The following is a 26807-nucleotide window of genomic DNA, read 5'->3' as shown; positions in this document are numbered from 1 at the left end:
TGAAGAGATGGTATAAAAGGAGCTAAAACTGTGTGGAGTGGAGTAAGTAACAGTTTTCGAAATGAAGTTGGCAATTCTTTTTGTCCTAATTCCACTTATCTCTGCTAATATGAGAGATACTGCGAGCGTTAGCCAAGAGAGCACAGAAGTTGCTCGTCCTCGACCGAAGCGACAGATTTATTATTTATGCGGAAATTTTCCAAATCAATATCTCAGCTTAACACGTAAGTTATCTATTTCACTTGGACCAACTTTTTGTATTTTAAAGAGCCGAAAAATAGATCTTTCTATTTTAAAGATATATTTTGACTTGTAATTCAGTAGAAACAAATTTTTTGAGCGTAAGGTTCATTTTTGTAATGAATGTAACGCAGGAAGTTATCAGAGTGCTAAGAAATGTTTCCTGTATCTCAAATTACTGATACACTTTCTTGTTATGTGTATTTAATTGAAAGATTTATTTTAAGAATTCTCTCTACACATTTCTGAAAGTTAGAAATTTGCAACTAGCACATGATTTGTTACTCTACTTGTAACTTTACGATTGGGAAACCTCAAAAAATATTTCAGTCTAAACTTCAAAATTTGTTTTATTTTTATTTTCAGCATGCAACTCTGGCTGCAGTACCTGCAACTGTAACACAGCCACATGCAGCACTTCAAGCTACTGCCAGCAGATTCGCAGTAATTGGAGATGTATCAACGGTTGCTGTAGAGTGCCGAACTATGAGCCAACTCTTCCACCGACTACCACAAGATCTCCAGTGAACCCGAATCCAGTTTGTGGAGGACGCGAAACGTCTGGTGGATACTGTAGATCTGGAAACGTTTGTGGTTCCGGATACATGTGCAATGATAACAATGTGTGCTGTAGATGTTCGTATGGTACGTCGATTGGTAAGTCTATAGTTTTAAAGCAACCTCTGAAAAGTGTGAACTTTTAGGTCCATGTGTGAATGGTCAATGTCCCGACAATACCTACTGTTCGCCTACAAATAATTGCTGTCCATATCTTGTCTCTGGTTAAAAATGAAAGATTTATTTATCTTACGCAAAAGCGAAAGCGTTGAGAGAAGGAGTAAAGCGTCACAATTTCAAAATATATAAATGAGGGAGACAAAAAAATTTGCATATAAGTAGTTGAAAGAGTTGAAATTATATTCAAAGTTGGCAATGGTTGTGAAGAGGAACTAAGGCACTATGCTAACTGATGCCATGTGGCGTCATATAATGGAACATGAACAGGAAAACTCGTTAGTCACTCTGCTGGAAATATTGAGAGAAGAGAAGACAAAAGTGTCGGGCTGGCGACGACGGGAAACGTAAAGAGAAAAGAATTTGAAAATTTTGTAGAGGGCAGGAATAAGTGACGACGATAAATCGAAATATACACGCAATTGGAATGTGTCAGGCGAGAAAAGCGGCGAGCTCCCGACGACGGGGAGGACACTTAAAGCTCGGAGAAATGAGAGACGACTTGCTGGAGACCCAGTTCAATCTTTGACATTTCGCGGATTTCAAACTTTTTCACTTTTCCAGTCACTGTCAGCGGGAATTCGTACTCCTTTTTGAAGAGGATGTAGCGAGGAATTTTGAAATGAGCAATCTGGAAGAGGCAATTTAGAATGAACATTTTTTTAAATGTGTTTTAAAATATGAATTCAGCTTTCCGATTGGTGTGAATTGTTTCAAAAGTGATGTGTTTAGAACTTTTTCGAAATTCTATAAGATCAGGTTTTTCAGTGCTCTGAAAAAAAAGGTTTTACACCGAAGAAATTTTGTAAAAGTTTTTGATGCTCCAAAACATTTTCTTCTGAATTTGGCATGGGCTTGCTAGCAGAAAACCTTTTTTTCTTTTTCAATCATTGTTCAAATTAAAACATTTTATGGTGATAATTCATAGACTTTAACCAGATCTTTTCCCCAATCAATTTTTCGGTTCATTTTTTGTACAGAGAACTCACTTTTCCCTTGCACCAAGCCTTAATATCCTCTTCAGTCGTTTTTCCTTCAGCGCTTTCGTGCAATCTGACCCAGGCGCAGACCACCTCACCGAATCGTTCATCTGGTACTCCGACAATCTGAAATTCAATTTTATTTTGAAATTTGAAATTTTCCTGAAGCTTACATGAACATCTTCTACTGACTGATGCTTGAATAAAAATTGTTCTACTTCGGTAGGATAAATATTCTCTCCTCCACGAACAATCATATCTTTCGATCTTCCAACAATAGAGATGGTTCCATTATCATGCATAACAGCAATATCTCCAGTATGATACCATCTGTCTTGAGTGATTTCCTTCTTTGTCTGCTCTTCACTGTTCCAATAGCACCGCATAACTGAGTATCCACGGACAATAACTTCTCCTTTTACGCCACGTGGAACAATGCAGTTTCTCTTGTCTACAATTGCAGCTTCCAAGTGATCCATAATATGTCCGACTGATTTGATCCTTTGCTCTGGTGGATCATCACGTGTTGACATAAAAGATACTGGAGATGTTTCAGTAGTTCCATAGCATACTTGCATGTCAGTCATATGCATATCTTGTACTAACCGGCGGCAAAGTGTTATCGGACACGGAGCTCCAGCAATGAATCCACTTCTAATTGAATCATAGTTATAGTTTGCATACTCGGGATGATTAATCATATCAATAAACATTGTTGGTGTTCCATAAAGAGCTGTGCATTTTTCCTCGTGAATAGCTTGAAGAGCAGCGAGAGCATCGAATGATGGAGCAGGGAATACGCAAGTTTGAAGGTGTGTGAGTGCGGCGAGAACTCCCATGACACATCCAAAACAGTGATAAAGTGGATTTGGAATGCAGATAATTGTCTTCTTTTCACTATATCCAGCACGGAGACCAACAAAAAATGCATTATTGAGAACATTGTGATGAGTGAGAGTTGCTCCTTTAGGCTGTCCAGTTGTTCCACTTGTGTATTGAATGTTCAGTGAGTCATCTGGTTGAGTTTCCCTCTCGATCTTTGAGAGGTGGTGTCTGTCTTCTTCTGTTCCCATTTTCATTACATCTGTGTATTTCCAGGCTCCTCTGCAAATCGATAATATGTTTTGAAAATTTTGAGAAATTTCATTTCAAAATTCCAGCGTGGAATGTGTGTTTTTCTACTCACGGATAGATCTTATCTTCCTCGTCAAACATGATCAAGTGTTGGAAACATGTGAAATTTCTCGATGTGATTCCACTCTTTCCCGGTTCTTTCAATGTAACTTCTGGCAGAATATCCTGAAGAATATAATGTTTTTAAGAAATTTTAAGCATCAAACACCAACCTTGATGCTCTGATAATAATTTGACTTCTTGAATCCAGGTGGTGTGATAAGGGCTCTGATTCCTACTTTTTCAATAGCATAGCGAAGTTCTTCTGATTGATATGATGGGTTTATGTTGACCTTAAAACTTTTTAAATATTTTTTAAAATAAAGTTCACAGGGATAATCAAAGTTCCCAGAAAATAACAGTAACTCACTAGAACCATTCCGGCAAGAGCACTGGCAAACTGTGTTGTGGTCCACTCGTATGTGTTTGGCCCCCAAATTCCAATACGATCTCCTTTTTTCAAACCCAAGTGGAGGAGCCCGCAAGCCAGGTTTTCTGCCTGAAAATTTAATAATTGTCATAAATTTTTGATTCGTCAAGAACTGACATCTGTGGCGACTTGCGAATAAGTTTTCCTGATTCCTTCTCTTTTGAAAATCAAAAATTCCTTATCTGGAACCTGGTCAACTGCTGATCGAAGTCGATCTCCAACAGTTTCAAAAAGCAAAGGAACAGTCGAACAGCCGTGCACATACGACTTTCGACTCGGCGCCACCATCACGTCGTTGGCGTTCAGAGCGGCTTCTTCCAAAGAGATCGGCTCCTCTGAAAATACATTTAAGTTGTGTGTGGGTGTTATTGTTTGAGTAGAAGATCGCCTGAGTCCCTAATCGAATCTGTCTCAGTTTGTGTGCACACACCTACAGTATACCTTGTGGAACGTGAAAGTAATGACGTAGAGATATAGAATCGAACGACTCGAAAAGTATTCGTTTCGAGCGAACAAACGAAGGGAACGAGTGACCGAAAAAGTGCATAATCTGTCGTGAAAGTGAGAAGAAAGCCTCAATTGTGAGGACGAGCGCTTCTCCAGAGCCTTATTTTCTTCTTGTTTTCCTCTCTTACTTCGTATCTCCCCAACCAACACCACCACTTTTTTCAGGATGACGATAACTCGATTTTGCTGTGTTTGCGTGTTTGGAGTGGCGTGGAGAAACAACGAAAGCAAAGAAACGAAGAAGAATAAGAACTTTGAAGACTAATTTCATGACGTCAATAGTTGGTGAATAAGGTACCGAAATTGGCTCCATAGAACGTCATCTTGAAAACCAGTTCCATTCAGGAAGACGGTAGAAATATTGTAGCCGTAACAACCAAAAATAAACAAATTGACTAAAACACAGAACGTTAATGGATGCTAACTTGTTTCACGGAATTCAATTTGGAACAGATGAGTCGTAGGTTCTAAATGGACGGAAAAGGACCAGGAAACTGAAATAGTTACTCCACATTTTTGGTTCAAACCTAAAATTCTCTGACTTTGCAAATCACAATTTTAAAGGAAATGATCTGGTGTAGCCTGCAACTGTACAAGGGTTGTGTCCACTCCGTCAATCTGTTAGCCGAACAATTAAACTAGTTCAAGAATCTTGTAGTCATAAATCTTTCAAGAGTTTGTATCAAAAAATTTTTGAAATTTAGGAATTAAAAAAAAATTGGAGTAGCATCAGTTGGGAAAATTCATAAAATTAGTGATATAGTCTAAAATGATCAAACATCATAATAAAACTTGGAAAAATTCCAGAGTTTACAGTAAATATGTGGGAGTTACGTATTAGTTTTCAATCAAAATAATTTAAAGCCTACCAAAAATTGGTTTTTTTTTCAATTCCACTCATTTGCACTGCGTTATCTTTATCTGTTAAATTAAGATAAAACTCTCAACTGCAAAAAGATACAACAAAAGTTCAAATTTTTGTGGCATTTTCGAGAACAGCTGAAAATTGCTGAGGTTTTTTTTTTGTAGAAAAAAAGTTTGTACTGTTTGTAAAGGAGAATCATATAATTTGAGAAATTATCAAAATTTTAAATTTTCAGCAACCTAGCTAAATTTCAAACAAATCCAAGGTATCACCTAAAGATTAAATTTAGTCCTGGAGCTTGGAACTTTCAAAAAATAAACTGCATTGTTTTTTACAGTTTTACAGGATCAGAGAATAAAAATCACAAAACAACTGGGATAAAATCCTTACGGAAAAATCTGAGGAGGCGGATGAAGAGGGCTAGAATGTACTGAGACTATAGAAAAGTGATAAATTGTGATTATTAAGGGGCGCGACGATGTAAAAGACACGAGAGGCGGCGAGAAAACGGGCGAAGAATAGCCTTACTATCCATTGCGCTTCTATCTTTCCGTTTTCTTTCTTTTTTTCATTTTGCACTTTGTGATTTTTATACTATTATTTGTTGCAATTCAGCTTTTTGCAAAAGCCAGTTTCGAACAGTTTTAGGGCAAATGATACTTACCGTACAACATCTTTTTGCGGTCCTCTTCCAAACTGGCGATGTCGAACTGAAAATTGAGAATTTTAGAAATTTGGAGGAATGAAAGAAATTGGGGAGGAAGTGGTTGAAGAGCACGGGAACAAGGTCATTTGTCAACTAAGGAGTGCAAATTTGAAATTGCACGAGGTTTCAGCATCTAGCAGTATTGAGAAAAAGTCAAAGAGCATCGAATACTTAATTTCAAGAGTAACTAGAGGCCAACTAAGATGGAACACCCATTGTAGAAAAACGACGGTGGGATAGGATGATGATCCTTCTCCGTCGCCTGTAGTAGCTGTCTCTTATGTTTGTCTGCCGTCTCACCGTGTATCCCCTATCAGCGCCCCCTGTCAACGTATTCTATCTTGTGAGCGTGCGTGTTCGAAACGGGTTTTCCCTTTTTCGTTGGATGTGTATGTGTGTGCGCCCCGATGGAGACGGAGGAGCGCGCCGAATTTGAATCTCTAAGAGTCATCTGAACTAAGATCGGGAAAAAAATGCTGGAGCTCGAGAAGTGATTATTTTTGAAAACTCATTTGTAAACTTTTAATTTTTTTTTTTTGGTGTTTTTATTTACTTGAGGACTAAGTGAGCTGCGCTGAGAGCTGAGTGGGTTGAGGTGAGCTTCATAAATGAGTCTTCACGTTTTCACTAAAGTAGTTCCAAATACAAAATTATTTTTAAAGATTCTGTAAAGTCAATTTAAATATACGTTTTGAAAATAAATCGAATTTATAAGAAATTCGTTGATTTCAAAATTCAAATTCAGTTACAGTAGCACGAATTTCTCAATTGAACATAAAAGTTTTACCTTAAGCTTATTTATGGAAAGCTTCAATAATTGTTCAAATAAAAATTTTACCGTACATTTAACTGATCTTCTGAACATTCTCTACAATAAAAATGCACTTAAAAAACTTCGAATTTAAAATAATGTAACTCTGTTAGATCCAGTTGAATTTTTTTGTTGCAAAAATTGGATTTCGAAGTAGGTACTATTCAAGTTGAGGTAAGTTGGTCTACAAAAATGTTCTTTGAAACTTTTTTTCAAAAAATTAATGGAAAAAATGCTTTGGGAGTTTTCTGCAGATATATGAATACTTCTAGAACAGTTTAAAAAATATTCAAAAAAGAAAATTGGCGATCCTTATCAACTTCTCAGAAAATTTGAGTCTCACAACAAAACTTTCCAATCCCTACATCAATGCCTATCGAAAAATCAGTGGGCGGGTACAGAGAATACCAGGGAAAGATAGAAGAAACATTTCGAAGAACAGAGAAAACGAGATAAAGAGCCTCGAGAGCTGAATTTCAGCAATGCGGTGGCGGTGGCGGTGATGATGATGGTGGTCTTCGGCGATGCGGCGCGCAAAAAATTGGATTGCCTAAAGAGAACGAGATGGGCAACGAGAAGTGGGAGGAAAATAAAGGGACGGCAAGAAAACGAAGAGGCAGAGGAAGATGTTTTGGCGACGAATGGACTTTTGCAAGAAATGAATTGATGTTGAAACAACAATCGAAACGGAAGTGCTGAAATACCACGAAGCTCACGAGAGGAGGCGAACGATAAGCTGGAATGACGTGGTTGAAGTTGTGGAAGGGAGGAGTCTCACCGACAAAAGACACAACAAAAAAGTGACAAAAAACTGGTGGCGTGAAAGTGAAGTGCTAGGCGAGAATTTGATTATTCCGGCGGCGCGACGAGCAATCCCGGTAGGGCTCCCTGACTCATTTGAAAGTGAAGTAGAGATAGAGGACCATAAAAGTTTAATGGATGAAATGAGGCCAGTAGGGAGAGAGTATATGAATAGGCATGAAGAGAAACAGACACGACTTTCTAGATGAGGTGGATGTGGACGCCGATCTCGAACGGAGATATTCATCGGGGCATTCCGCTCTCTCCTTCCTGGCACCCCGCTCTATATTGTCTCTTTGTGGACTTTTCAGTTAACAAGGATGAATGTGGGTGGATTGGAATCGGCATTGACAGAAACAAAGTGAAGAGGTAGGTGGTGTCGGGTTACGGATCCCAGAAAGTTTCGAATTTGTGGGTTTCTCTGCTTTTTCGTTCGCTTTCCGCCATTTTGAATTTGCTTCGTTATTTAAATCAGTTTAACAGCTAGGTAGAACAGATGTCCTAATTATACATTTTTTAGAATTATAAAGCTGAAATTTCTTCTGTGTATGGATTTTTTGTCGACTAATGTAAGCGCCAAAATTTATCTTGCTCTTGATTCTTTCTCAAAAGAGATTCTGAAATATTCTATCTTTCTGTGATTCAAAACAACCCGTCGAACCCTAGATGACACATTTACAATACATACAAACATCACGGTACATTACTAAAATCCAAAAAATGAACATACCTGTGTAAGTACACGAAGGTCCATTGCGGCCACTTGTGACATTTTTATTTGTTGAATTCAAATGGTGTGACTGAGCCTTCAAAATGAACAAAGTATTGGCTTGAATACTGATCGTCTCCCCTCGTCCTTATCTACTAGTTTTTAGCTTATCGTGTTGCAACACCGCTCTTTATTTTTTCCGCATTAGATAACACCCACTTCCCGATTTTTTCGTTGACACGATGCAAAACGAGCTGATTGTACGAAAATCAGAATGCTCCAGCCATAGGAAAGAGGCGGAACAAACGATCGGAAAGTTTACAAACAAGAACACATGAATTTAACGTGAACAACATGGATGGGAAGAAAAAATAGAAGGGGGATGAGGGTCAAGTGATAAGCAAGCTTAATATGATACAGATATATCCATTCGGAAATAGAGTACCTATAGCCTCCATATAATAGGAGGCGGGCTCCTCGTGATCGGTACGGTCTGGAAGTCACACTCAAGAGAGCAAATGGAAACGTCAATTTGGTGACGAATAGTTGAAAGTTTCAAAATGCAAAAAAAAAGTAGTAAGTCTTGTTAAAATAAAAGTGCATGGCATGTGATACAAAGATGAAAATATTCGTACATCTGGAAACCCGGGTGTGCGGTCATTTGTTATTGTTTTTAGTTTTGGGAGTTCAGAACGTTCTGGAAAGTGCAAAATTTCGGCTTGTGGGGAAACTAGCAATCCAAAAAGTACACGAAAATTCGATGCGAAAAAGCAAGATGTGGCGAGACGTATTTGGTTGATCTACTGTTTGGCTACTTAAAGTTTATATCATCCAAACTTTTACGGAGGAAACAATGTTTGAAAGATGTGAAAAAATTCGAGAAATTAAAAGATGTTCGCCTCAATGGAAGTCTATATTAGATAAACTTTGTTTTTTTATTGTTTTGAACCAATTATTTAATGTACTTTTTTCCAACTTTTGATTGATAAAGTTTTGGAAAGAACGTTAGGCCAACAAGCTATAGAAGTTATTGAAGCTCGAAAATTGTTAAAGTTCTAATACTTAAAAATGTAGAAAATGCAGAAAAAGCAGCTGCTGTCAGAATAAAACAAAAACTTTCTCGGGTTAAGTCAAACTTTAAGATGAAACTGCTTGAAGAACATCTTTGGAACTAGTTGTAACAGTTGATACACAGTTTTTTCACCGCCAATCCGCTCTATCATTTCCTCTAACTAGAAAAAACTTTTGATCTTAGCTGATTTCATTGACAAAGGAATTTGTGAAAATTGAAGAGATGACAATGCGGAGGCCGAAAAATTAGTGGGAACATTGAAATTAGGTGAGTTTACAGGGGTCAGCTGATCCTCTCTTTATTCAAATTGAAAATAGTCACCTGATGTTCCATGTCTGAGGAAACACCAACATTTCTTGAATCAACTTTCTCTCTTAAAAAATCTAGCAGCATAGTCAGCAGGTTGCGCAAGACAAAGGCGTACTGTTCAAACTATTTTGGACCGTTTCTCATCAAACTAAACATACGGTTCATTTCTGAACTGACTAAACCACGCACAAAAACAAAACCATTTGTTTGTTTGTGAATTTTACAAGTATTTCAAAGAAAAAAGGTAAGTATCGTATCTGATATTTGATCGCTAAAAAGTCATCTTCGAAGAACATCACCCCGAGAACTTCAAAGATCAGAAAATAAAATTAAATTTCAGCTCAATTGTCCGCTCAATCCTTCCATTCCTTTGCTGAAAAAATATTTATTTCCGAAGAGGAAGAGATTAGAGACGCAGGTGCAAAAATCGGATCTTTCCTCGATTTAATTGTGTTTTGTATCATTTATTCTTCTCGACGTCTTCCCCTAGCGATCTCTACTACCTAAAAGATAACTTAACATCTTACATCACCTCTCTCACTTTTTCTCTTTTTTCATTTCACTAAAAACCAACTCCCACCACAAATCATCGCTTTTCATGTTCTATGCGCCCAACATTTTCAGAGTGATGGCTGAGTCAGGAAGTTGCTCGATTCGGAATGCGGCAGTGGTCTTGGAAGAGATAAGAGTGATAGGGAGGTATTATGAGGTGATTTCCTGGGGTTACAAAAAAAGAAAGACTACTGATACAACATAATTGACAGGTGTTATCATGAAAGATGATGAGAAAGGAGATCAGTGAAACATAAACACACGTTCCTATGTAGATAGACATGCCGTTCCCTTTTGTTTAAATATAGACTGCGACTGCGGCCAATCCAAGAAAAAACACTCAGAAAATAGAGATGCACTTTATGATGAAAGTTTAGCATTTAGCAGAAAAGGGCGCTTCAAAAAAGTTCAGTGCAAACAGTTTAAATGGGCAATTTTCAGAATTTCTGAAAAAAAAAAGACTACCATTTTCGAACCTTGATCACCGAGTGGTGACGCCGTGTAAAATCCGCAGTTTTAAATTAATTACAGTTAGTTGAGAATAGCTAGATGTAATGGAACGGGGCCCAAAACAATATTTTTAAAATTACCAAATTTTAATGGAATTAAAAATATTCAAAAATTTACGTCAGAAATAGAAAATAAACATAGACTTTTCGATGTGCAAAGTCAGTTTCTGCTGGTCAAAGTTTCAGCATTCTACTTATTTCCGTCATTTTCCTTTAAATTTTCAAGGCGGAAAACTGGAATTTCACTGATTTCCTATTTTAAAAATAAAAAAAAAGCAAAAAAAAACTTTTCTCTGGAAATCTAAAGTTATTTTTAATACTATTCTATAACAACCGGGAACAAAAAAAAAGAAAACTTCTTCATCTTCAAATAATTAACAAGTGTCACTAAAAGTCAAGAGTAAATGATGAAAAAACAATGAAAAAAATTGTAAAACGAACAAAAGTATAGCCAAAAATCATTGTTGTATTTTCAAAGTTTGATGCAGGAAGAAATGTTCCGCAAATAAAAAAATGTTTTTCTTCAAATAATATTCTTAAATCACCTGGGAAAATGGTTGCATGATACAGTATTTTTGATAATTTCAAAAAATTGTATCAAATAAAGCGAATTCCAATGTTCGATTATTAAAAACATGATTAAAAAACATGTGACGCAATAGTAATTATGAAACATTCATTATCAAGGTCTGTGACCTAGAAATTTGAAAAAAAAGAGACCTTGTTTTCAAGGATTTCTAAGATGACGGCAATGGTTGGTATTTGAAACCTCTAGTTTTTTCAACTTCATACGCAAAGTTAGCATCTGGTTTGACTTTTTTGTACTGTTGACGAGACAATTCTTGCATGTTCTGAAATATTTTATGGGTACCTTGTTACTTTTTTCAAAAAAATAACTTACACGTTTCAAAGCGTCAACTTCTTTCTGAATCTGATCATGAGAGATCGCTGCCAGTGATAGCTCAATTGCCGAATAAAGAGCATTGGCAACTGATTGGGTATTGGGTGGAAATCCGAGACGTGGATTGGCTTGCTGTAATTAGGAATTCCGAATTTAATACTTTTCCAAAACTTTCATGTTCTATATTTTTCATTTGGGTTTGCAAAAAAGGTACTCCCACCCAAGAAAATACAGGCACTTCGATATTTTTCAAATGTTGATTCCATCGTTCGATGTATGATGTTCTCTTTTTATCAATTTGACCGAACATGATTAAAATTTTTTATCGAGTTCTAGCTGAACTTGCAAATGTTTCGATATCGTGTAACTTAGATTTTATAATAATTTTCTACAACTAAACCGTTTCGGATGCGAAAAATGATCATTATAGTCATTAGAGTCTGGAAAGAAAAGCTAGGGATCCAACTAATACAATTATAAAGTGAAAAACCTGAAAATCCACTTATTTCAAACTAAATAATTATCGTCAGCGGATACTTGCTCAAGTTGTTGCAATGTTATGTTGGTCTGGATATATACATACATTTCCGCCCGCATGTGCCAATACTGTTAACAATTCAGTCAGGATTATAATTCAAGCCAAATCAAAACAGCGGGAAAAAATAAACTTTTGACTTACATTCATCAGAGTGCCATTTGTTACAGTTATCCATGTGATAGTCAGAATTGCGAATAATGAACATTTATTGAAACGCATGATGATTTTTGTTTATGAGCAGCAAGAATAATATTAACAATGACAAAATCATACAAAAGTTTGGCGAATCAGTTTTACAGAAATAAATAAGAGGTTGTCACGTAAAATCTTAAAATGGTCTTCCGTAGTATGGTGGTGGTGGTGGTCCGTGATGATGGTGGTGATGGTGGGGGCCTGGACCTCCTCCATATCCGGGTCCTCCATAACCACCGTATCCTCCGTATCCTCCATAGCGACCATATCTACCGTATCTACCGTACCCACCGTAGCCTCCTCCTCCGTATCTGAAATAAACATTGGATTCAGAAAAACGGAAAATTGATAAAATGTGTCACCTTCCATAAGGACCGAAGGCACCTGGTCCTCCTCCGACTCCAGGTCCGCCAAGTCCTGGTCCACCGATTCCTGGGCCACCAAGCCCTGGGCCACCAATTCCTGGGCCTCCGAGGCCTGCTCCTCCGACGGTTCCATAGGATCCTACCGTGTTGAGCCCATTGGTGGATACCGAAGACCAACCTAAACGAAAAAATTAGGGACTTAAATTTATCATTAAACTCACTAGTCACCGCGAAGGCGTGGCTCGTAAAGAGCACAAGAAGAGCAATGACATAGAGACGTGTCATCTGAAATAGTTGTTTATTTCAAAACTTTAGGAAGTATAATCTTGAGCAAAAATAGTTTCAAAAAACACTATGAGTTAAACACAAAATTTGAGATCAACAAAAAAGGTCTGAAAATCCGAGCACAGCAGAGAACAGCTCTCTCGGTTGAACAAAAACGTAAATGAATGAATGTATCTTGTAATGTGGGGTCGTTATACATATTTATGGCTGCGGGTCAATGACCACAATCTATCATATCGTATCTCCAGGGAAGAAGACAATAGAGGACACTTGGCAACCTGGACAAAAGGCAGAAATCACAGAAATTAAATAATTATTTGCCTTGGTTATTTTACATTTTGGTCTGAAAATGATGAAGTAAATTTTAAAAAACGCTTGAAATTATATGTTCCAGACCGTTTCCAGTAATAAAAACTACATAAGCTCACTTGAAAGGTTTTGCATAACTTTTTAGATCGTTTCCCAGGCTTCCATCTGTTTTTTTTTGAGGTTTCAGATTGCTACCAACCGCTTTCCAGGCCTACTTAAATAGAACAAACAACACGAGGCATTATTTCATAAATTTACTTATATTCAGCGGAAATAAACCAAGTTTAACCTGGGAGAAAAGTTTTGAAATTATAGCATTCCTCAAATACACAAGTGCAACCAGTTCACGCAAGCTTCATGTTAGGTCGCTACGAGCAGCTCTAGTGCCAATACTACAGGGTGACTTCAAATGTGAAAAAACCTGAACGAATAAAAAAGGTGTATATTCAGAAAAACTTTGACGGAGTAGATTTATGCACCCAAGCCCAGCCCAAGCTTGATCCTACTCGTTCCAAACTTTTACCCAAGTTTAAAACGACGACAAGAAATCAATCGGTGTATTCATGTCAGTAAGTTAACTTTTCAAAGACATTGAGATTTATTTTTCAAAAAAAAGTTCAAAGATCAAAAAAAACACATTCAGAAAAAAACATAGGCACAATTTTTGGAACAGTACAATAGTGAGGATATCAATTTGTTTGCATCACAAATAGGAGTTTTTAAATTGGTTGATGGTATGTAATCCACAGATAGCACATTCTGCAATTGTTCCATCAATTCGAGTTATTTCATATCTCCCTGATCCAATTTTACGGTGAGGTAGATTCATAATAGTTGGCACGTCACCCCTGTCGCTTAACGAAAACACAAGACGTTGAAGGTTTTGATTGGAAAGGGAAGAAATCCAGTGACGGAGGAACATATTCCACTCTTTTGCTGTCAGATTCGATGAGTGATTTAATACTATTGTGGTGAAATTGAATTTTAAAAGCTGGTTCAAAGTCGTCCATTGAGGGAAACGAAAAATAATCACTTCGGATTTAATAAATAAATTCCTCTCATATTGCTCATTCGAAATAACTGTTCCACTGATGCACACTTCCATTAACTCATTTTTCGATGTAAGGCAGCTGAAAATTGATTGGTGGTGTTCTGCATTCCCATCCAAATTTAGCGTCAACGAACGAATTGGACAATGTAAAACATCCGTTGCGAACTCAATTAACTGCGTCGGATCCGAACTAACTCTCTTCAAAACTGGTCTATCCTCATAGAAAAACTTGTATTGTTCTCGAGGTTGCTCGAGACGCCAAGTTTTCTGATTTTTCGTACAGATTGTGATTTGGACACTCTGTGCACCATGATTGACGCAGCAACATTATAACATCCTCTCAGGTGTTTTCTTGCAAACTCCGTAACTATTTCCTTTGCTCTCATGTTTGATTTTGAGATATTGATTCTGAAATAGATATTTATTTTAAATTTTATGAAAATTTATATCAACTTTCATGATTGTAAGTAAATAGACACATTGACTTTACACGCTTGGCTTTACAGGTTTAAGGGATACAATTCTCCTATTTATGTGTTCTCGAATAGATAGTTCATAACTCAATAAGGACTGTGTTTTATAAATTGAGTAAAGTTATGTTAAAGAAAGAACTAAAACAAAATATTAAATTGAAAATAAAACTTGCAAAAACTTACAGTTCAAGAGGTTCCAAATTGCTCAAAATAATTTGAATAGTTTCGGAAGGTAATAGAATAAGACAATATCTCTTGGACTGAAAAATTATGTTCATACAGTATATGTGCGCATATTAACATATGTGTTTTTGTGAAATCTAATTTTTTAAATTCAACCCTTTTCTTGGTGAACTTTTCGAAACCTTTTACACACTCGTAATTTCGCGAAATTTTAACATGTCAGTTTAAAGACACATGCTGTTTTTTCTTAGGCATGATGGTCACATTTCTCAGGCATGATGGTCACATTTATTAAATGAAAAAAATACAGGAAAAAAATTGCGCGAGAGAAAGAACCGCCCATTTTTCCGGAGACTGCTTTACAGATTTTTTTGACATTTGGATTTGCTCTACCCGCAAATTTCTGAATTCTATCTTCGTTTCTAGTGTTTCGGTGATCATCAAGCCCACTTTGACATTTCTATTCATTTTACACTTTTTCCAGTGGTTTATGACGGTTTTTTCTATTGTTTTTTGCCTTTCCAAAAAAATTTTTTTCACTGCTACGACTTTAAAGGGGGACACATTTATTACGCGGAATGGTCTCGACACGCGCGGCAAATTATTAAAAATTTTTGGTGTGTGCGCCTTTAAGATTACTATATTAATTTTTCTGTCAAATCTTCATCGATTTTTCTCGTTTTCTCCCTTTTCTTCGGTTTTGACTGTTTCTTTTCTCAATTTTCTGCATTTTATGTATTAAATTTATGTTCAGGTGATCATTCATAACTGAACACTCATCAATGATCCACGCGTCATGTGCGAAATCGTTCTTTGAACTTTAACCGCGGTTAAAGTTTCCTCCGTTTTATAACCGCTACTTTGTCGCCGCTTATTTACAAATGACCTTTCTTCTCATTGCGCTTATAAAAGTTCTCTAAAACCTCGAGATTTGACGTGAAAGTTTTCATTCTACACTTCTCCGAGTAGATCTTTTTGTGCAGATTTTCACTTTTTTTTGCTCTTCTCTCTGATGACCTCGTGTCTTGGAGGGCGTATTCTCTTCGGCAGTTTACGTGACAAACAACAACTTTTCTGCCATTCTCACTCTCTCTTTTCACTTGTCTAGTTTACAGCGGTCGGCCTTGGTCATCGGGAATCTCCCAGTGATAATCATTTATTTGTTGCTTTGTCTGCTCTTTTGGTTTTGCGAGGACTCACTAATAATTCTGAAAATATTTAATGTTTCTATTTATTTTCAATTCTCTAAAATTCTCGATTTGAATTAGCGCCAACGAATTTTCCCATTAGAGCGCATTTTCTGCCTACTCAACATGGAGTTTTACGATTTTGTTTTCTGCATTTTTTCTCCTATCTTCGCGAAATTTTCTAATTTTACTCGGTGATTTTACAAATTCTTATCTATTTCGTGGATCAAATCAATACACGCTCTCGTTTCTCAAGTTCTGTTCAAAGTGCCATCGATTTGAAACGTTCGGCGCCGTAGGGTTTGTTGACAAGTTGAGAGTGCTTCGTTGGACAGCGAAACGAGAGAAAACCACGGGCGGCGCCAATAGTCTCTTCTGTTCACGTCATCTCTCGTTGCCTCGCTTCCTTAGCTGGACTATTATTTTTTTCTATTTGTTTGGTTCGTCTTCAATACATAGAAGTGTGTACCACAAAAATCTTTTACATCTTATCACTTCCAACTGTTATTTTATGATTCGACAACAATCTCTTTATCTGGTCAATCGTTTTTGTTGTTCTTTCTCTTTCATTTTCATTTTTGCTCCTCTAAAACGTGCGTTTCGGCAGTTTTTTCTCCGGACATTTTTTATTGAATTCTCGAATTGTCTGAATATTCTATTTGCTTCGATTCACACATTTCTTAGTGTAAATTGCTAAATTTTCAGAATGTCCGCCCCACTTCGCGTTTTGGTCACCGGAGCCGCTGGTCAGATCGGTTACTCGATCGTCATCCGCATCGCCGACGGAACTGTATTCGGAAAGGAACAACCAGTGGAGCTCGTTCTTCTCGACGTCCCACAATGCTCCAACATTCTCGAAGGAGTTGTTTTTGAGCTCCAGGATTGTGCTCTTCCAACCCTTTTCAGCGTTGTTGCTGTCACTGATGAAAAGTCGGCCTTCACCGGTATCGACTACGCTTTCTTGGTCGGAGCCATGCCAAGACGCGAGGGAATGGAGCGCAAAGATCTTCTTGCTGCCAACGTCAAGATCTTCAAGTCACAAGGAAAGGCTCTTGCTGAGTATGCCAAGCCAACCACCAAGGTGAGATCAGAATTCACAGTTAAACTTTCAATATTTCCATTACTTTCAGGTTATCGTTGTTGGAAACCCAGCCAACACCAATGCATTCATTGCTGCCAAGTACGCCGCCGGAAAGATCCCAGCCAAGAACTTCTCTGCCATGACCAGATTGGACCATAACCGTGCTCTTGCTCAACTCGCCCTTAAAACCGGAACAACCATCGGAAATGTCAAGAACGTTATCATCTGGGGAAATCACTCTGGAACTCAATTCCCAGATGTCACCCACGCTACCGTTAACAAGAACGGAACTGAGACCGACGCTTACGCCGCTGTCGGAGACAACGCTTTCCTTCAAGGACCATTCATCGCCACTGTCCAAAAGCGTGGAGGAGTCATCATTGAGAAGAGAAAGCTCTCGTCTGCAATGTCTGCCGCTAAGGCCGCTTGTGATCACATCCACGACTGGCATTTCGGAACCAAGGCTGTAAGTTTAATTATTTTAAAACTTGAATGAAGATTTTATTTTCCAGGGGCAATTCGTCTCCATGGCTGTCCCATCCGATGGTTCATACGGAATCCCACAAGGACTCATTTTCTCATTCCCAGTTACCATCGAGGGTGGCGAATGGAAGATTGTTCAAGGTCTTAGCTTCGACGATTTTGCCAAGGGAAAGATCGCTGCTACCACCAAGGAACTCGAGGAGGAGAGAGATGATGCTCTAAAGGCTTGCGATGATGCCAACATCTAAATTTTCCCCATAAATTATAACGATTTCCCAACCGCTCCCTTAAACTTAAAATGTAAAAAAAGAAGTAGGCCGTCTTGTCGTTTTTGTAAATGTATTATGTATTCAGTTATTGAACAATGAATTTATTGCATCTTCGGATCGAATTGTTTCAATCTATCTTTCGAAATAACTTGTGACTCGTTTCTGATTTCGTATATCTGTTTATTTCTGGAAGCTAGCAATCAATCTGCCAACGTGGAGGATATGGGTTTGCAAGAATAAAGAAGAAGACAAATCATCTGTACAGAAAGCAGGTTCTAGGCGAGAGAATCGCGAGAAGTAGCGAAATGAGGGTACGAGGAAGAGGCGGTGTGTTGACCATTCATTCCAGCAATCCTTATTCCTTCCGTGTTGGATAACGACCTGTCCCCAGGCGTTTCTATGGCTTTTTCCTCCCATTTTGATCGTTGAAACAGAGATGTTTGCTTTTTTAGAATTAAATTTATGCAACTTTTTAGACTGTGCACTTAAATAGAAGATCTAGAAATAATTAAACGAATTTTAAATGCATAGTCGCAGTAGTAATAGTAAATTGACTAAAGAAAATCATTTTTTAATTTTTAAACAATTTTTAATGAAAGTTTATCTCTGAATCTTTTGAATATCCCTTGTGTAAATTTGTACTTGACCAATTGTTCCAAATTTGTAAATATCAGTTTTTGCAGAAGCAACTACTTTTCGTTGAAAAAATTCACTTTTAAAATAGTGAGACTAGGTGAAAATGTTGTGAATTTTGGCATTTATAGCTACCACGATCGTGGCGAGACCCACTCAGATTAACAGCGTGTGCCTTTAAGTGACTTTTGACTTTTTCCCTAAATTACGATATTAAAAAACTTCCCATGCTTTTTTTTTCATTTTTTAAAATCAAAATTTGCCACAATAGTAGGATTGGAATTTATTCCATGTTTGAGGCTTCTCTAAAAACAAATTTCTAAATAATTTAGAGTTTTGTTTTAATCTTTTCTTTCTCCTATTTCACTTCTTAAATCTCATTTTCTTATCTTGGCAAAGTAACCTAATAGTCAAATCGATTGGCTTGTTGATCTTCACCATAATTTGACCCAAATCAGCTCGCCGCGTCGGTTTTTTTTAATTGACCGATTAGTCGCTATCACAGACGCTATTCATTAATAAACGTCAGCAGGAAGACCTAGTAATCTAGTTATCCACTTCACAACTCGATCAATAATTGCGGATCGGCGTGTTTCAACGAATACGGGAAGACAAGAGAGAGATAAGTTGTTTTTAGTGTGTGTGTATGGGTGAGTGTACGACAGTACCTACATACTGGAGGGGGAATATCCTTGACCCTTTGAGCGCGGACGATGCGACTTCCACCTTCTTTTTAATACATGCTCTGGATACAAGATATCTACCCATTTTTGTTTCTTTTTCTTTGTAGAAATTAATTATTGATCTGTAACTGTGAGGGCAGCAAAAATATTATAAGCCGATTATTTTTTCGCAATTCCAAAATGGACAATATGACTTGCATAATTTGATTACTGAAAAAAAGTGGGCCTTTATAATTTCGACATGAGCATTAACGCTCATATTTTCTGTTAGACAAACAATCTGTGGGTATTTGGTATTTGCAAATAAATATATTTGCATTGGCATTACAGAATCATACTATTTCCCCGCTATTCTGCAAGTTGTGTACAGGCTCAGTTGGTCTACTCTTGATGTTTTGATAGTTGTCTCTTTTTGGTTTTTTTCCTGTAGAAGATGGCTAGTAATACGTGGCTTAAGAACAAGATGAAACCGGTAGCCTTCTTTTTTCTCTTTTCGAACTGCAAAACGAACTGCGGCGACGGCGATAATGTGTGTGCGTGTCTGCCGACCGTACACCCCGCCGCCGAGATATATCCCTTCACTCCGACCGACGTCTTCCTCTTGTGTCTTCTCTTCACACCATAGGCGCTGCTTTTCGTTTTCAATCTTCCGCTTTCTATGTTTCTCTACATTCCTTCAATTCTTCATCATCCTTCCTGGTCACTCTATGACATCTATAAAACAAGTCAATTCCAGAATGCTGCTCCGATTGCTCGCCGTGCTCGGACTTTTCGCCGTTGGAGTCTCGGGGGGACCTACCAGATCTTCCAAGCTCGTCTTTCTCAATGAGGAAAACTGGACAGATCTTATGAAGGGAGAGTGGATGATTGAATTGTAAGTTGTTTCATTGAAAGCTCCAATTTGGAACAATGTATATAGTTTGTACTTGGTAGAATTAACTACTAAGGTTCTCAAGCATACACTTTAAAAACATTTTAATTAGTTACAAAACTACAAAATTGATAACTGATAAATTTTTAAAAATCCGCCGAGATGAAAATCTCAATTAAATTCCATCTTACTAGTACCTATGATATGAAAAGATATAGAGTAGAATCTTTTCATAATTTGAATTCACTGTTGGTTATTAGAATCTTTCTAAATAGCTATAGAAGAGTTAGGTCTAGATCATTTGAAAAAAATAACTTTTAAAATTCCAGCCATGCTCCATGGTGCCCAGCTTGCAAGGATCTTCAAAAAGCATGGAACGCATTCGCCGACTGGTCTGATGATCTTGGAATCAAGGTTGGAGAAGTCGATGTTACCGTCAATCCAGGACTTTCCGGTAGATTCCTTGTCACAGCTCTCCCAACAATTTATCAGTGAGTTTTTGAAAGCTATTTATTTCTACAAAAATCGAACGTTTTTTTTTTCAGCGTCAAGGATGGTGTCTTCCGTCAATATTCTGGAGCTCGTGACAAGAATGACTTCATTTCATTCGTCGAGGATAAGAAATACCGTGTGATCGACCCAGTTCCAGACTACAAGCATCCAAACTCTAAGCAGTACGCTTTTTTGTGGCACAGCAAAAATAATATTATAATTTTTTTCAGAATGGCCGTCGTTGCCGTCTTCTTCAAACTTTCGATGTCGGTTCGTGACTTGCACAACCATCTCGTCGAAGATAAGGGAATCCCATCATGGGCCAGCTACGGACTCTTCGCCGGAGTTACTCTTGCTCTCGGATGTGTTCTTGGATTCGTGAGTTTTTTAAATAGAAATTTCTGTAAACATCGTGATTTCCAGTTCATCGTTATCATCATCGACCAAGTATTCCCTACTGGACCAAGAAAAAGCCAACAAGCCAAGAAAACCGAGAAGAAAGACGCAAAGAAAGGTACTTTAAAATATTCGGATTCTGATTTCTAAAAATTTATTTATTTTCAGATTCTGGAACTGAATCTCCGACAAAGAAAAATGGAAATAACAATAATGGCAAAGAAACGAAGAAGACCAAGTAAATTCTATGCAACTTCCAAAAACCCCAATTGTTTTACCTTTTGTGCATCTTGTTATTTTATTTCAAATTATAATTTAAAAACTTCAAAATGTTTCATATTTATCCCAAACCAGCAGTCTCTGCCCCAAGTTTTTGAATTTTAAAAAATTTGTTAATTATAAGTATTGCCGTCCCCCAAGATATATATAAGTCACTTCTTCCTATGGGTTCCCGTCTTTTTTGTCTCTTTTGTTTTCACCAATGCTTCTCTCCTTCTGCGCATTTCATTTCGGACTCTGCAACGACGACACGTAATTAAAGCGACATCTCTTGCTGCGAGAGCCAGTCGGTGCTGGTCGAGTGTGTGTTCGCTTTGGCGTCGTCACGCCTTCTTTCCCTGCTGCTTTTCGCTCCTCATTCAATGCATTGATCCGTTTGTCCGTTTTTTTGTCCTCTGCTTTCTCTCAAATATTTCACTTTTTACGAAAAAAGTTGTTAATAAATCATAATTCAATTAAAACCTTTTTTGATAATTCAGAAATATATTAGCGCATTGGGTATTCACAATATTATGCTATTGATTGGCTTTTTTGAGCAGACCCGTAAACAACTATTGTTCGAGAAAAATTCTTTGCATTTATTTTTCATAGGAAGATTTTCATAAACAGATTTTATTACTGAATATTTTCTTCAGAACCAAAAAAACTGTCTAAATATGGCCGCTCCATGGACTCCGCTCGAATCGAATCCAAGTGTCATCAATCCGGTTCGTTGTCTCGGTGGCGTCGTCGCCAGTACACGCACACAATCTAATTTAATTCTTCCTCCGTTTTTAGATGATCGAAAAAATGGGAGTGAGTGGCGTGAAGACTGTCGATGTGTTGTTCTTTGATGACGAGTCAATCGGAAAACCTCAGCACGCAGTTATCCTATGCTTCCCGGAATACAAAAAGGTATTTTTTGTGACAAAATTTGAGATATTACGAGCATGACAAAGAAAATTTAGGTTGACGAGATTATGAAGCCGATCTACGAGCAAGCGAAAGCAGCTGACGATTCGGTGTTTTTTATGAAACAGGTACGGAAAGTTTTGAATGGAAGCGAAATAGTAGAAAAAAATGTTTCAGAAAATCTCGAATGCTTGTGGAACATTCGCTCTCTTCCATTCCCTCGCTAATCTTGAAGATCGTATTAATCTAGGTAAAATTAAAAATTTTCAATTAAAAATACCAAAAAATCAATAATTCTGCAAACACCGAAGGCACGTATATTTGCAACTACAGTAGCCTTCTACTGTAGTGTGTCTAAAAACATTTTATTTTTTTCTGAAATTATCTTTGAATATCTTGTTTTTGCTGTTTTTCACACAGTTTTAAACGAGTTTTTCAATTATTTATTCAAAAATAAAACACTTCGAATATATTTTCTGAAAATCGTCTTTGCCATCGATTAACAAAAATGCGCTCTGTCGCTAAATTCAAATGTCATTTTTTGCAGTGATGACAAACCTTTTGTTCTCAATCAGATTGTTTCTATCGATTTTAAAACATATTTATTTGAAAAAAATCATTACAATTATTTGAATTTCTCAATTTATTTATTTTTCTCAAAACGGCATAAATAAAAATTATTTTTATTATTCAAGGGGACGGCTCGTTTGCGAAATGGCTGGCCGAGGCGAAAAAGGTTGGAATTGAGGAACGTTCGGATTTTCTAGCTAATAGTAAGCTATTCTGAAAATGAATAAATTGCAAATAATTATTTTCAGATGCTGAGCTAGCTGGAATCCATGCTGCCGCAGCAACCGATGGGCAGACAGCACCTTCAGGAGACGTTGAGCATCATTTCATTTGTTTCGTCGGAAAGAATGGAATTCTCTACGAGATCGGTATAGTTTTTTCATACGTTTTCCATTTTAATTTCTGGTTTTCCAGATTCTCGCCGCCCGTTCGCTCGTGAAATCGGTCCAACTTCTGATGCAACTCTCGTCAAGGACGCCGGAGCTGCGTGCCAACATCTCATTGAGAAACTCGACAACGTCAGCTTCTCGGCAATTGCAGTTGTCAATCAATAAAATCCATGCTTTAACACTTTGATCTTGATTCTCGCTTTACGCCTGTGATTTTTGTATATTTAATTTTTTTTTCAAAATTTTAATTGCTTTCTCGCATATCTATGAAAATGTTTCTAATTTAAAATTTTATATTTCAGTAACAGTGATTTGATTGCAATTTCATTAACCTATCTTTTTCACACCTTTCTAAAAGTATTTTTTCACTAAAACAGCTTCCAGATGGCTAGCGCAACAGGAGGATGGCAAGCTTTGGAATCGAACCCAGAGACAATAAATCCGGTAGGAAATTAAAAGAAATAAAAGTTCACAGATTTAAATTTTTAGTTTCTCTCAAAAATTGGAGTGAGTGGTGTGGAATGTGTTGATGTGTTCTCCTTCGACGACGAGATGCTCCAATTTATTCCGACACCTCAACTTGCTCTCATTCTCTGTTTTCCAAGTTCCGGAGTTCGCGAGTTTCGTGCAAAGCAGTATGAAGAGGTGGAGAAGAATGGAAAAAAGCCCGATGGAATTTTCTTTATGAATCAGAAAAAAGAAATCGGACATGCATGCGGAACGTTTTCCTTGTTCCACTCATTGGCAAATCTTGAGAATCGTGTGAATCTAGGAAATGGAAAATTCTCAAAATGGTTCGAAAAGGCCAAGCTAGTCGGTGAAGGCGAACGATCGGATTTATTGCTTGCAGGTACAGGGAACTTGCAATTTAAAAAATTTTAATCAGAAAAATTTCAGACACTGATCTTGCCGAAGCTCACAAAGAGACAGCAGAAGAAGGAGAAACCGAGCATCCAGAACACGTGGCTTATCATTTTATTACATATGTCAACAAAAATGGTCAACTCTTTGAAATTGGTAATAGCCAATTTAAGAGCACTCAAATTTAAACAATTTTTAATTTTCAGATTCATGCTCACCATTTCCGCGTCCCCTCGGAGCAACTACCGATTCTACGATGATCAGAGATGCATTTTCTACCTCTATCAAAGATCTCATGGACAATGTGCAAAAGCTCAGCTTCTCGGCAATGGCACTCGTTGGGATTTAGAAATAATGATTTCATTCGAGTTTTTGTACATATTTAATTTATTTATGTTACCGTGTATTAAAGATTTTATTTTCAGAATCTATTTTCTTTTAAACAACGTTATATTTGTCTGGTAATCGAATCGATCTCCGTAATTTACTTTTCTAGATTTTAGAAACGTTTTTCTAATATTCTATTTCAGATGACTACAAAAGGAAAGGGAGGCTGGCAAGCTTTGGAATCAAATCCAGAAACTATCAACCCGGTAAGTTTTTTTCAAATACTTGCTGATTTTAACTAAATAAAAATTTAAGTTTCTCAAAAAAATCGGAATAACCGGATTGGAATGTGTCGATGTCTACTCGTTCGATGACGAGATGCTCCAATTCGTTCCAACACCACAACTTGCTCTGATTCTGTGCTTTCCAAGCGCAGAAGCACGCGAATTTCTGTCGAAACAATATGAGGAAGTGGAGAAGAATGGAGAAAAGCCGGAAGGAGTGTTCTTTATGAATCAAAGCGAAGAAATTGGAAATGCTTGTGGAACATTTGCCTTGTTTCATTCGTTGGCAAATCTTGAAAATCGTGTGAATCTTGGCAAAGGAAAGTTCGCAAAGTGGTATGAGAAGGCGAAATTGGTCAATGAAGATGAGCGGTCTGATTTGTTATCTGGAGGTTTGTGAGACTTTTTTTCATATAATTTTTAAAAAAGAAGTAAAATTAAATGAAAGTAAACATCGAAAAACTATGTTTTTCTCCAAAAGTCGAAAAAGAAATTAAAAATTGAAAAACAAATGCTAAAAAATGGAAAAATTATTATATTTTCAAAAATAGAAAAACTAATTTTTTTAAAATTTTTAAATAATTAAAATTAAAAAAAAACTATTTTAAAATAATTGAAAAAAAAATTGGTAATTTCCAAAATTCAAAAAACAAAATGTATTTTTTTAAAATGTTCAAAATTCGAAAAACCGGAAAAATATTGGTGCATATTTTCTATTATAGAAAAAATACGATCGCACAAAAATAAACAACGACGCAACGACACTCCGCTATTTTTAAGCCCCGCCCACGATTTCATTTGCACTGAAATGTGCGGCCGCAGTGCAAATGAAATCGTGGGCGGGGCTTAAAAATAGCGGAGTGTCGTTGCGTCGTTGTTTATTTTTGTGAGATCGTATTTTTTCTATAATAATAAATGTTCTCTACGGAAATGCCTCTTCATATAATTTTTTCTCAAAAAAAGTAAAAAAAAACGAAATACTTTTTTTTTCAAAAATCGAAAAAAGTTTTCAAAAAATTGGGAAAAAAATCAAAAGTTATAAGGAAAATCAAAAAAATAAAGTTTTTATTTTAAATATGTTCAAAAATCGAAAACTAAAATTTTTTTAATTCCAAAATTCGAAAATAATTTTTTAAAATTTCAAAAATTGAGAAACAAAAAAAAATATTGTAAAAATTTTCATAGATTGAAAAACACATGTTATAAGAAAAGTCGAAAAATAAAAATTTTGAAAAAATGTTCAAAAAATCTAAAAACAATTTTTTTTCATTTCAAAATTCGAAAAACAATTTTTAAAATTTTCAAAAATCGAGAAACCATAAAAAAATTTATTGTAAAAATTTTCATAAATTGAATAGCAAAATTTTTAATATATTTTTTTAATTCTCAAAAAACAAAAATATTGGTTTTCTAATCTTGTTCAAAACTATTAAATTAATTTTAAAGTTTCAGTTGTGTTCTCGCAAATTTCCGTGCTGTGCTATGAATATTGAAAAAATAAAAAGTATTTTTCAGACACTGATCTTGCGGAAGCGCACGAAGAAACCGCCGAGGAAGGAGAAACTGAACAATCGGATCACGTTGATTACCACTTCATCACCTATGTCAACAAGAATGGACAACTCTACGAAATCGGTGAGATAAATCTGCGGAAATGGTTTTCAAATAGTTATCTAATATTTTCTTCTAGACTCATGTGCTCCATTTCCACGTCCACTCGGAGCCACCACCGACTCTACAATGATCAAGGATGCATCTACAGCTATCAAAGAACTGATGAACAATGTTAAGAATCTCAGCTTCTCTGCTATGGCTCTTGTTGGAAAATAAATACCTCCCGTCGTGAGTGTTCTTCTGAATCAATTTTTGAGTTTTTCCTATTTTTTTCATTATTATCATGTTGTCTTGTGTTTTGACGTTGTTTTGCTAATTTTTTTTGATGTTCACATATATAAAACGATTCATTCAACTTGACCTTTCAATCGTCAAATCGATCATTAAACTGTGCTGTTGCTGTACATATTACACATTGCCTCAAAAATTGGTCAGACATGCATTGACAAAACATGTTATTAAGCAAATTAAAGCGATACGTTTCGGTCATTTAGTCCCATTTTTCGTCCTATTCTTTCTTTGTCCTCATTTCTTACTGTTCCTCGATTAAAAGTGTTATTAGAGATGTTTTTGCCAAAAAAACAAAATTGAGATATCCAACTTTATCTCTTTACCTCCTGTATGTTATCTCATCAAGTCTAAGTTTCAACTTTTTTGGCGCCAGACAGCCGCCTAATTTGATTTTCGAGAATGAATAGTGAAATTTGATACAAATCGCGCCGGAGGTCGGCGCCTCTATAAAAGCAACTTTGATTTTTGTACTTGGAGAGTTTTAAAATTCGTAATTCTTTATTACTGTGG

The 26807-nt window shown here is 36.6% G+C and overlaps 10 protein-coding genes and 6 non-coding genes across 18 annotated transcripts; 10 read left to right on the top strand and 6 right to left on the bottom strand.

The window, feature by feature from the left end:
* The first annotated feature begins 54 nt into the window (after positions 1-54).
* Positions 55-1044, top strand: hpo-26 (CC domain-containing protein). The gene is made up of 3 exons (NM_072259.7): positions 55-224; positions 607-897; positions 945-1044. The coding sequence occupies exons 1-3, from the start codon at positions 62-64 to the stop codon at positions 1025-1027; spliced, it is 537 nt and encodes a 178-aa protein (NP_504660.1). The 5' UTR covers positions 55-61; the 3' UTR covers positions 1028-1044.
* On the bottom strand, positions 1026-8126 carry acs-1 (Medium-chain acyl-CoA ligase ACSF2, mitochondrial). 3 transcript variants are annotated; one of them, NM_001028766.5, is made up of 9 exons: positions 7979-8126; positions 5595-5640; positions 3676-3893; positions 3499-3627; positions 3302-3421; positions 3142-3254; positions 2129-3059; positions 1965-2081; positions 1026-1606 (listed from the first exon to the last, which is right to left on the bottom strand). In NM_001028766.5, the coding sequence occupies exons 1-9, from the start codon at positions 8018-8020 to the stop codon at positions 1451-1453; spliced, it is 1872 nt and encodes a 623-aa protein (NP_001023937.1). In that variant the 5' UTR covers positions 8021-8126; the 3' UTR covers positions 1026-1450. The 3 variants fall into 3 exon arrangements, with proteins under 3 accessions (NP_001023937.1, NP_001023938.1, NP_001379958.1); NM_001028767.8 differs by lacking the exon at positions 7979-8126 and having other exon boundaries at positions 1027-1606; NM_001392534.1 differs by lacking the exons at positions 5595-5640; positions 7979-8126 and having other exon boundaries at positions 1027-1606.
* On the bottom strand, positions 3362-3382 carry 21ur-15248. Its single transcript, NR_068928.1, has one exon.
* On the top strand, positions 5908-6056 carry F46E10.14. The gene has a single exon (NR_068927.1). It is a non-coding gene; the product is annotated as an Unclassified non-coding RNA F46E10.14 (non-coding RNA).
* Positions 6881-7024, top strand: F46E10.15. The gene has a single exon (NR_068926.1). It is a non-coding gene; the product is annotated as an Unclassified non-coding RNA F46E10.15 (non-coding RNA).
* F46E10.17 lies at positions 7308-7503 on the top strand. The gene has a single exon (NR_068925.1). It is a non-coding gene; the product is annotated as an Unclassified non-coding RNA F46E10.17 (non-coding RNA).
* Positions 8127-11063: 2937 nt separating the features above from the next.
* On the bottom strand, positions 11064-12085 carry F46E10.18 (KilA-N domain-containing protein). The gene is made up of 3 exons (NM_001356666.4): positions 11980-12085; positions 11301-11432; positions 11064-11250 (listed from the first exon to the last, which is right to left on the bottom strand). Exons 1-3 carry the CDS (start codon positions 11983-11985, stop codon positions 11137-11139), a joined length of 252 nt encoding a protein of 83 aa, NP_001343668.1. The 5' UTR covers positions 11986-12085; the 3' UTR covers positions 11064-11136.
* Positions 12086-12093: 8 nt separating this feature from the next.
* F46E10.2 (Glycine-rich cell wall structural protein) lies at positions 12094-12680 on the bottom strand (the record flags this gene model as incomplete). The annotated part of the gene is made up of 3 exons (NM_072257.7): positions 12094-12341; positions 12393-12573; positions 12617-12680. The coding sequence occupies 3 exons, from the start codon at positions 12678-12680 to the stop codon at positions 12167-12169; spliced, it is 420 nt and encodes a 139-aa protein (NP_504658.1). The 3' UTR covers positions 12094-12166.
* Positions 12681-12779: 99 nt separating this feature from the next.
* Positions 12780-12916, top strand: F46E10.16. The gene has a single exon (NR_068924.1). It is a non-coding gene; the product is annotated as an Unclassified non-coding RNA F46E10.16 (non-coding RNA).
* A 1156-nt stretch (positions 12917-14072) lies between these two features.
* On the bottom strand, positions 14073-14818 carry F46E10.3 (F-box domain-containing protein). Its single transcript, NM_072256.4, has 2 exons — positions 14697-14818; positions 14073-14448 (listed from the first exon to the last, which is right to left on the bottom strand). The coding sequence occupies exons 1-2, from the start codon at positions 14789-14791 to the stop codon at positions 14241-14243; spliced, it is 303 nt and encodes a 100-aa protein (NP_504657.2). The 5' UTR covers positions 14792-14818; the 3' UTR covers positions 14073-14240.
* A 1770-nt stretch (positions 14819-16588) lies between these two features.
* Positions 16589-17832, top strand: mdh-1 (Malate dehydrogenase, cytoplasmic). The gene is made up of 3 exons (NM_072255.4): positions 16589-16964; positions 17014-17430; positions 17477-17832. Exons 1-3 carry the CDS (start codon positions 16590-16592, stop codon positions 17693-17695), a joined length of 1011 nt encoding a protein of 336 aa, NP_504656.1. The 5' UTR covers position 16589; the 3' UTR covers positions 17696-17832.
* Positions 17833-18003: 171 nt separating this feature from the next.
* On the bottom strand, positions 18004-18150 carry F46E10.13. The gene has a single exon (NR_068923.1). It is a non-coding gene; the product is annotated as an Unclassified non-coding RNA F46E10.13 (non-coding RNA).
* A 1618-nt stretch (positions 18151-19768) lies between these two features.
* On the top strand, positions 19769-21530 carry dpy-11 (Thioredoxin-related transmembrane protein 1). The gene is made up of 6 exons (NM_001383321.2): positions 19769-19906; positions 20233-20394; positions 20449-20577; positions 20626-20773; positions 20819-20909; positions 20960-21530. The coding sequence occupies exons 1-6, from the start codon at positions 19770-19772 to the stop codon at positions 21031-21033; spliced, it is 741 nt and encodes a 246-aa protein (NP_001370731.1). The 5' UTR covers position 19769; the 3' UTR covers positions 21034-21530.
* A 175-nt stretch (positions 21531-21705) lies between these two features.
* ubh-1 (Ubiquitin carboxyl-terminal hydrolase) lies at positions 21706-23205 on the top strand. The gene is made up of 7 exons (NM_072253.6): positions 21706-21777; positions 21848-21964; positions 22018-22089; positions 22139-22211; positions 22657-22734; positions 22780-22899; positions 22946-23205. The coding sequence occupies exons 1-7, from the start codon at positions 21727-21729 to the stop codon at positions 23083-23085; spliced, it is 651 nt and encodes a 216-aa protein (NP_504654.1). The 5' UTR covers positions 21706-21726; the 3' UTR covers positions 23086-23205.
* Positions 23206-23297: 92 nt separating this feature from the next.
* Positions 23298-24208, top strand: ubh-2 (Ubiquitin carboxyl-terminal hydrolase). The gene is made up of 4 exons (NM_001307792.3): positions 23298-23364; positions 23410-23770; positions 23818-23937; positions 23988-24208. Exons 1-4 carry the CDS (start codon positions 23305-23307, stop codon positions 24128-24130), a joined length of 684 nt encoding a protein of 227 aa, NP_001294721.2. The 5' UTR covers positions 23298-23304; the 3' UTR covers positions 24131-24208.
* A 103-nt stretch (positions 24209-24311) lies between these two features.
* ubh-3 (Ubiquitin carboxyl-terminal hydrolase) lies at positions 24312-26363 on the top strand (the record flags this gene model as incomplete). The annotated part of the gene is made up of 4 exons (NM_072252.8): positions 24312-24374; positions 24424-24784; positions 25908-26027; positions 26083-26363. The coding sequence occupies 4 exons, from the start codon at positions 24312-24314 to the stop codon at positions 26220-26222; spliced, it is 684 nt and encodes a 227-aa protein (NP_504653.2). The 3' UTR covers positions 26223-26363.
* Between the last annotated feature and the right edge of the window lie 444 nt (positions 26364-26807).

Source organism: Caenorhabditis elegans, chromosome V (genome assembly GCF_000002985.6).
Source record: "Caenorhabditis elegans chromosome V".
NCBI lineage: Eukaryota > Metazoa > Nematoda > Chromadorea > Rhabditida > Rhabditidae > Caenorhabditis > Caenorhabditis elegans.
The sequence above is the reverse complement of the archived record's forward strand: the minus strand, read 5'-3'. Positions and strand labels throughout refer to the sequence as shown.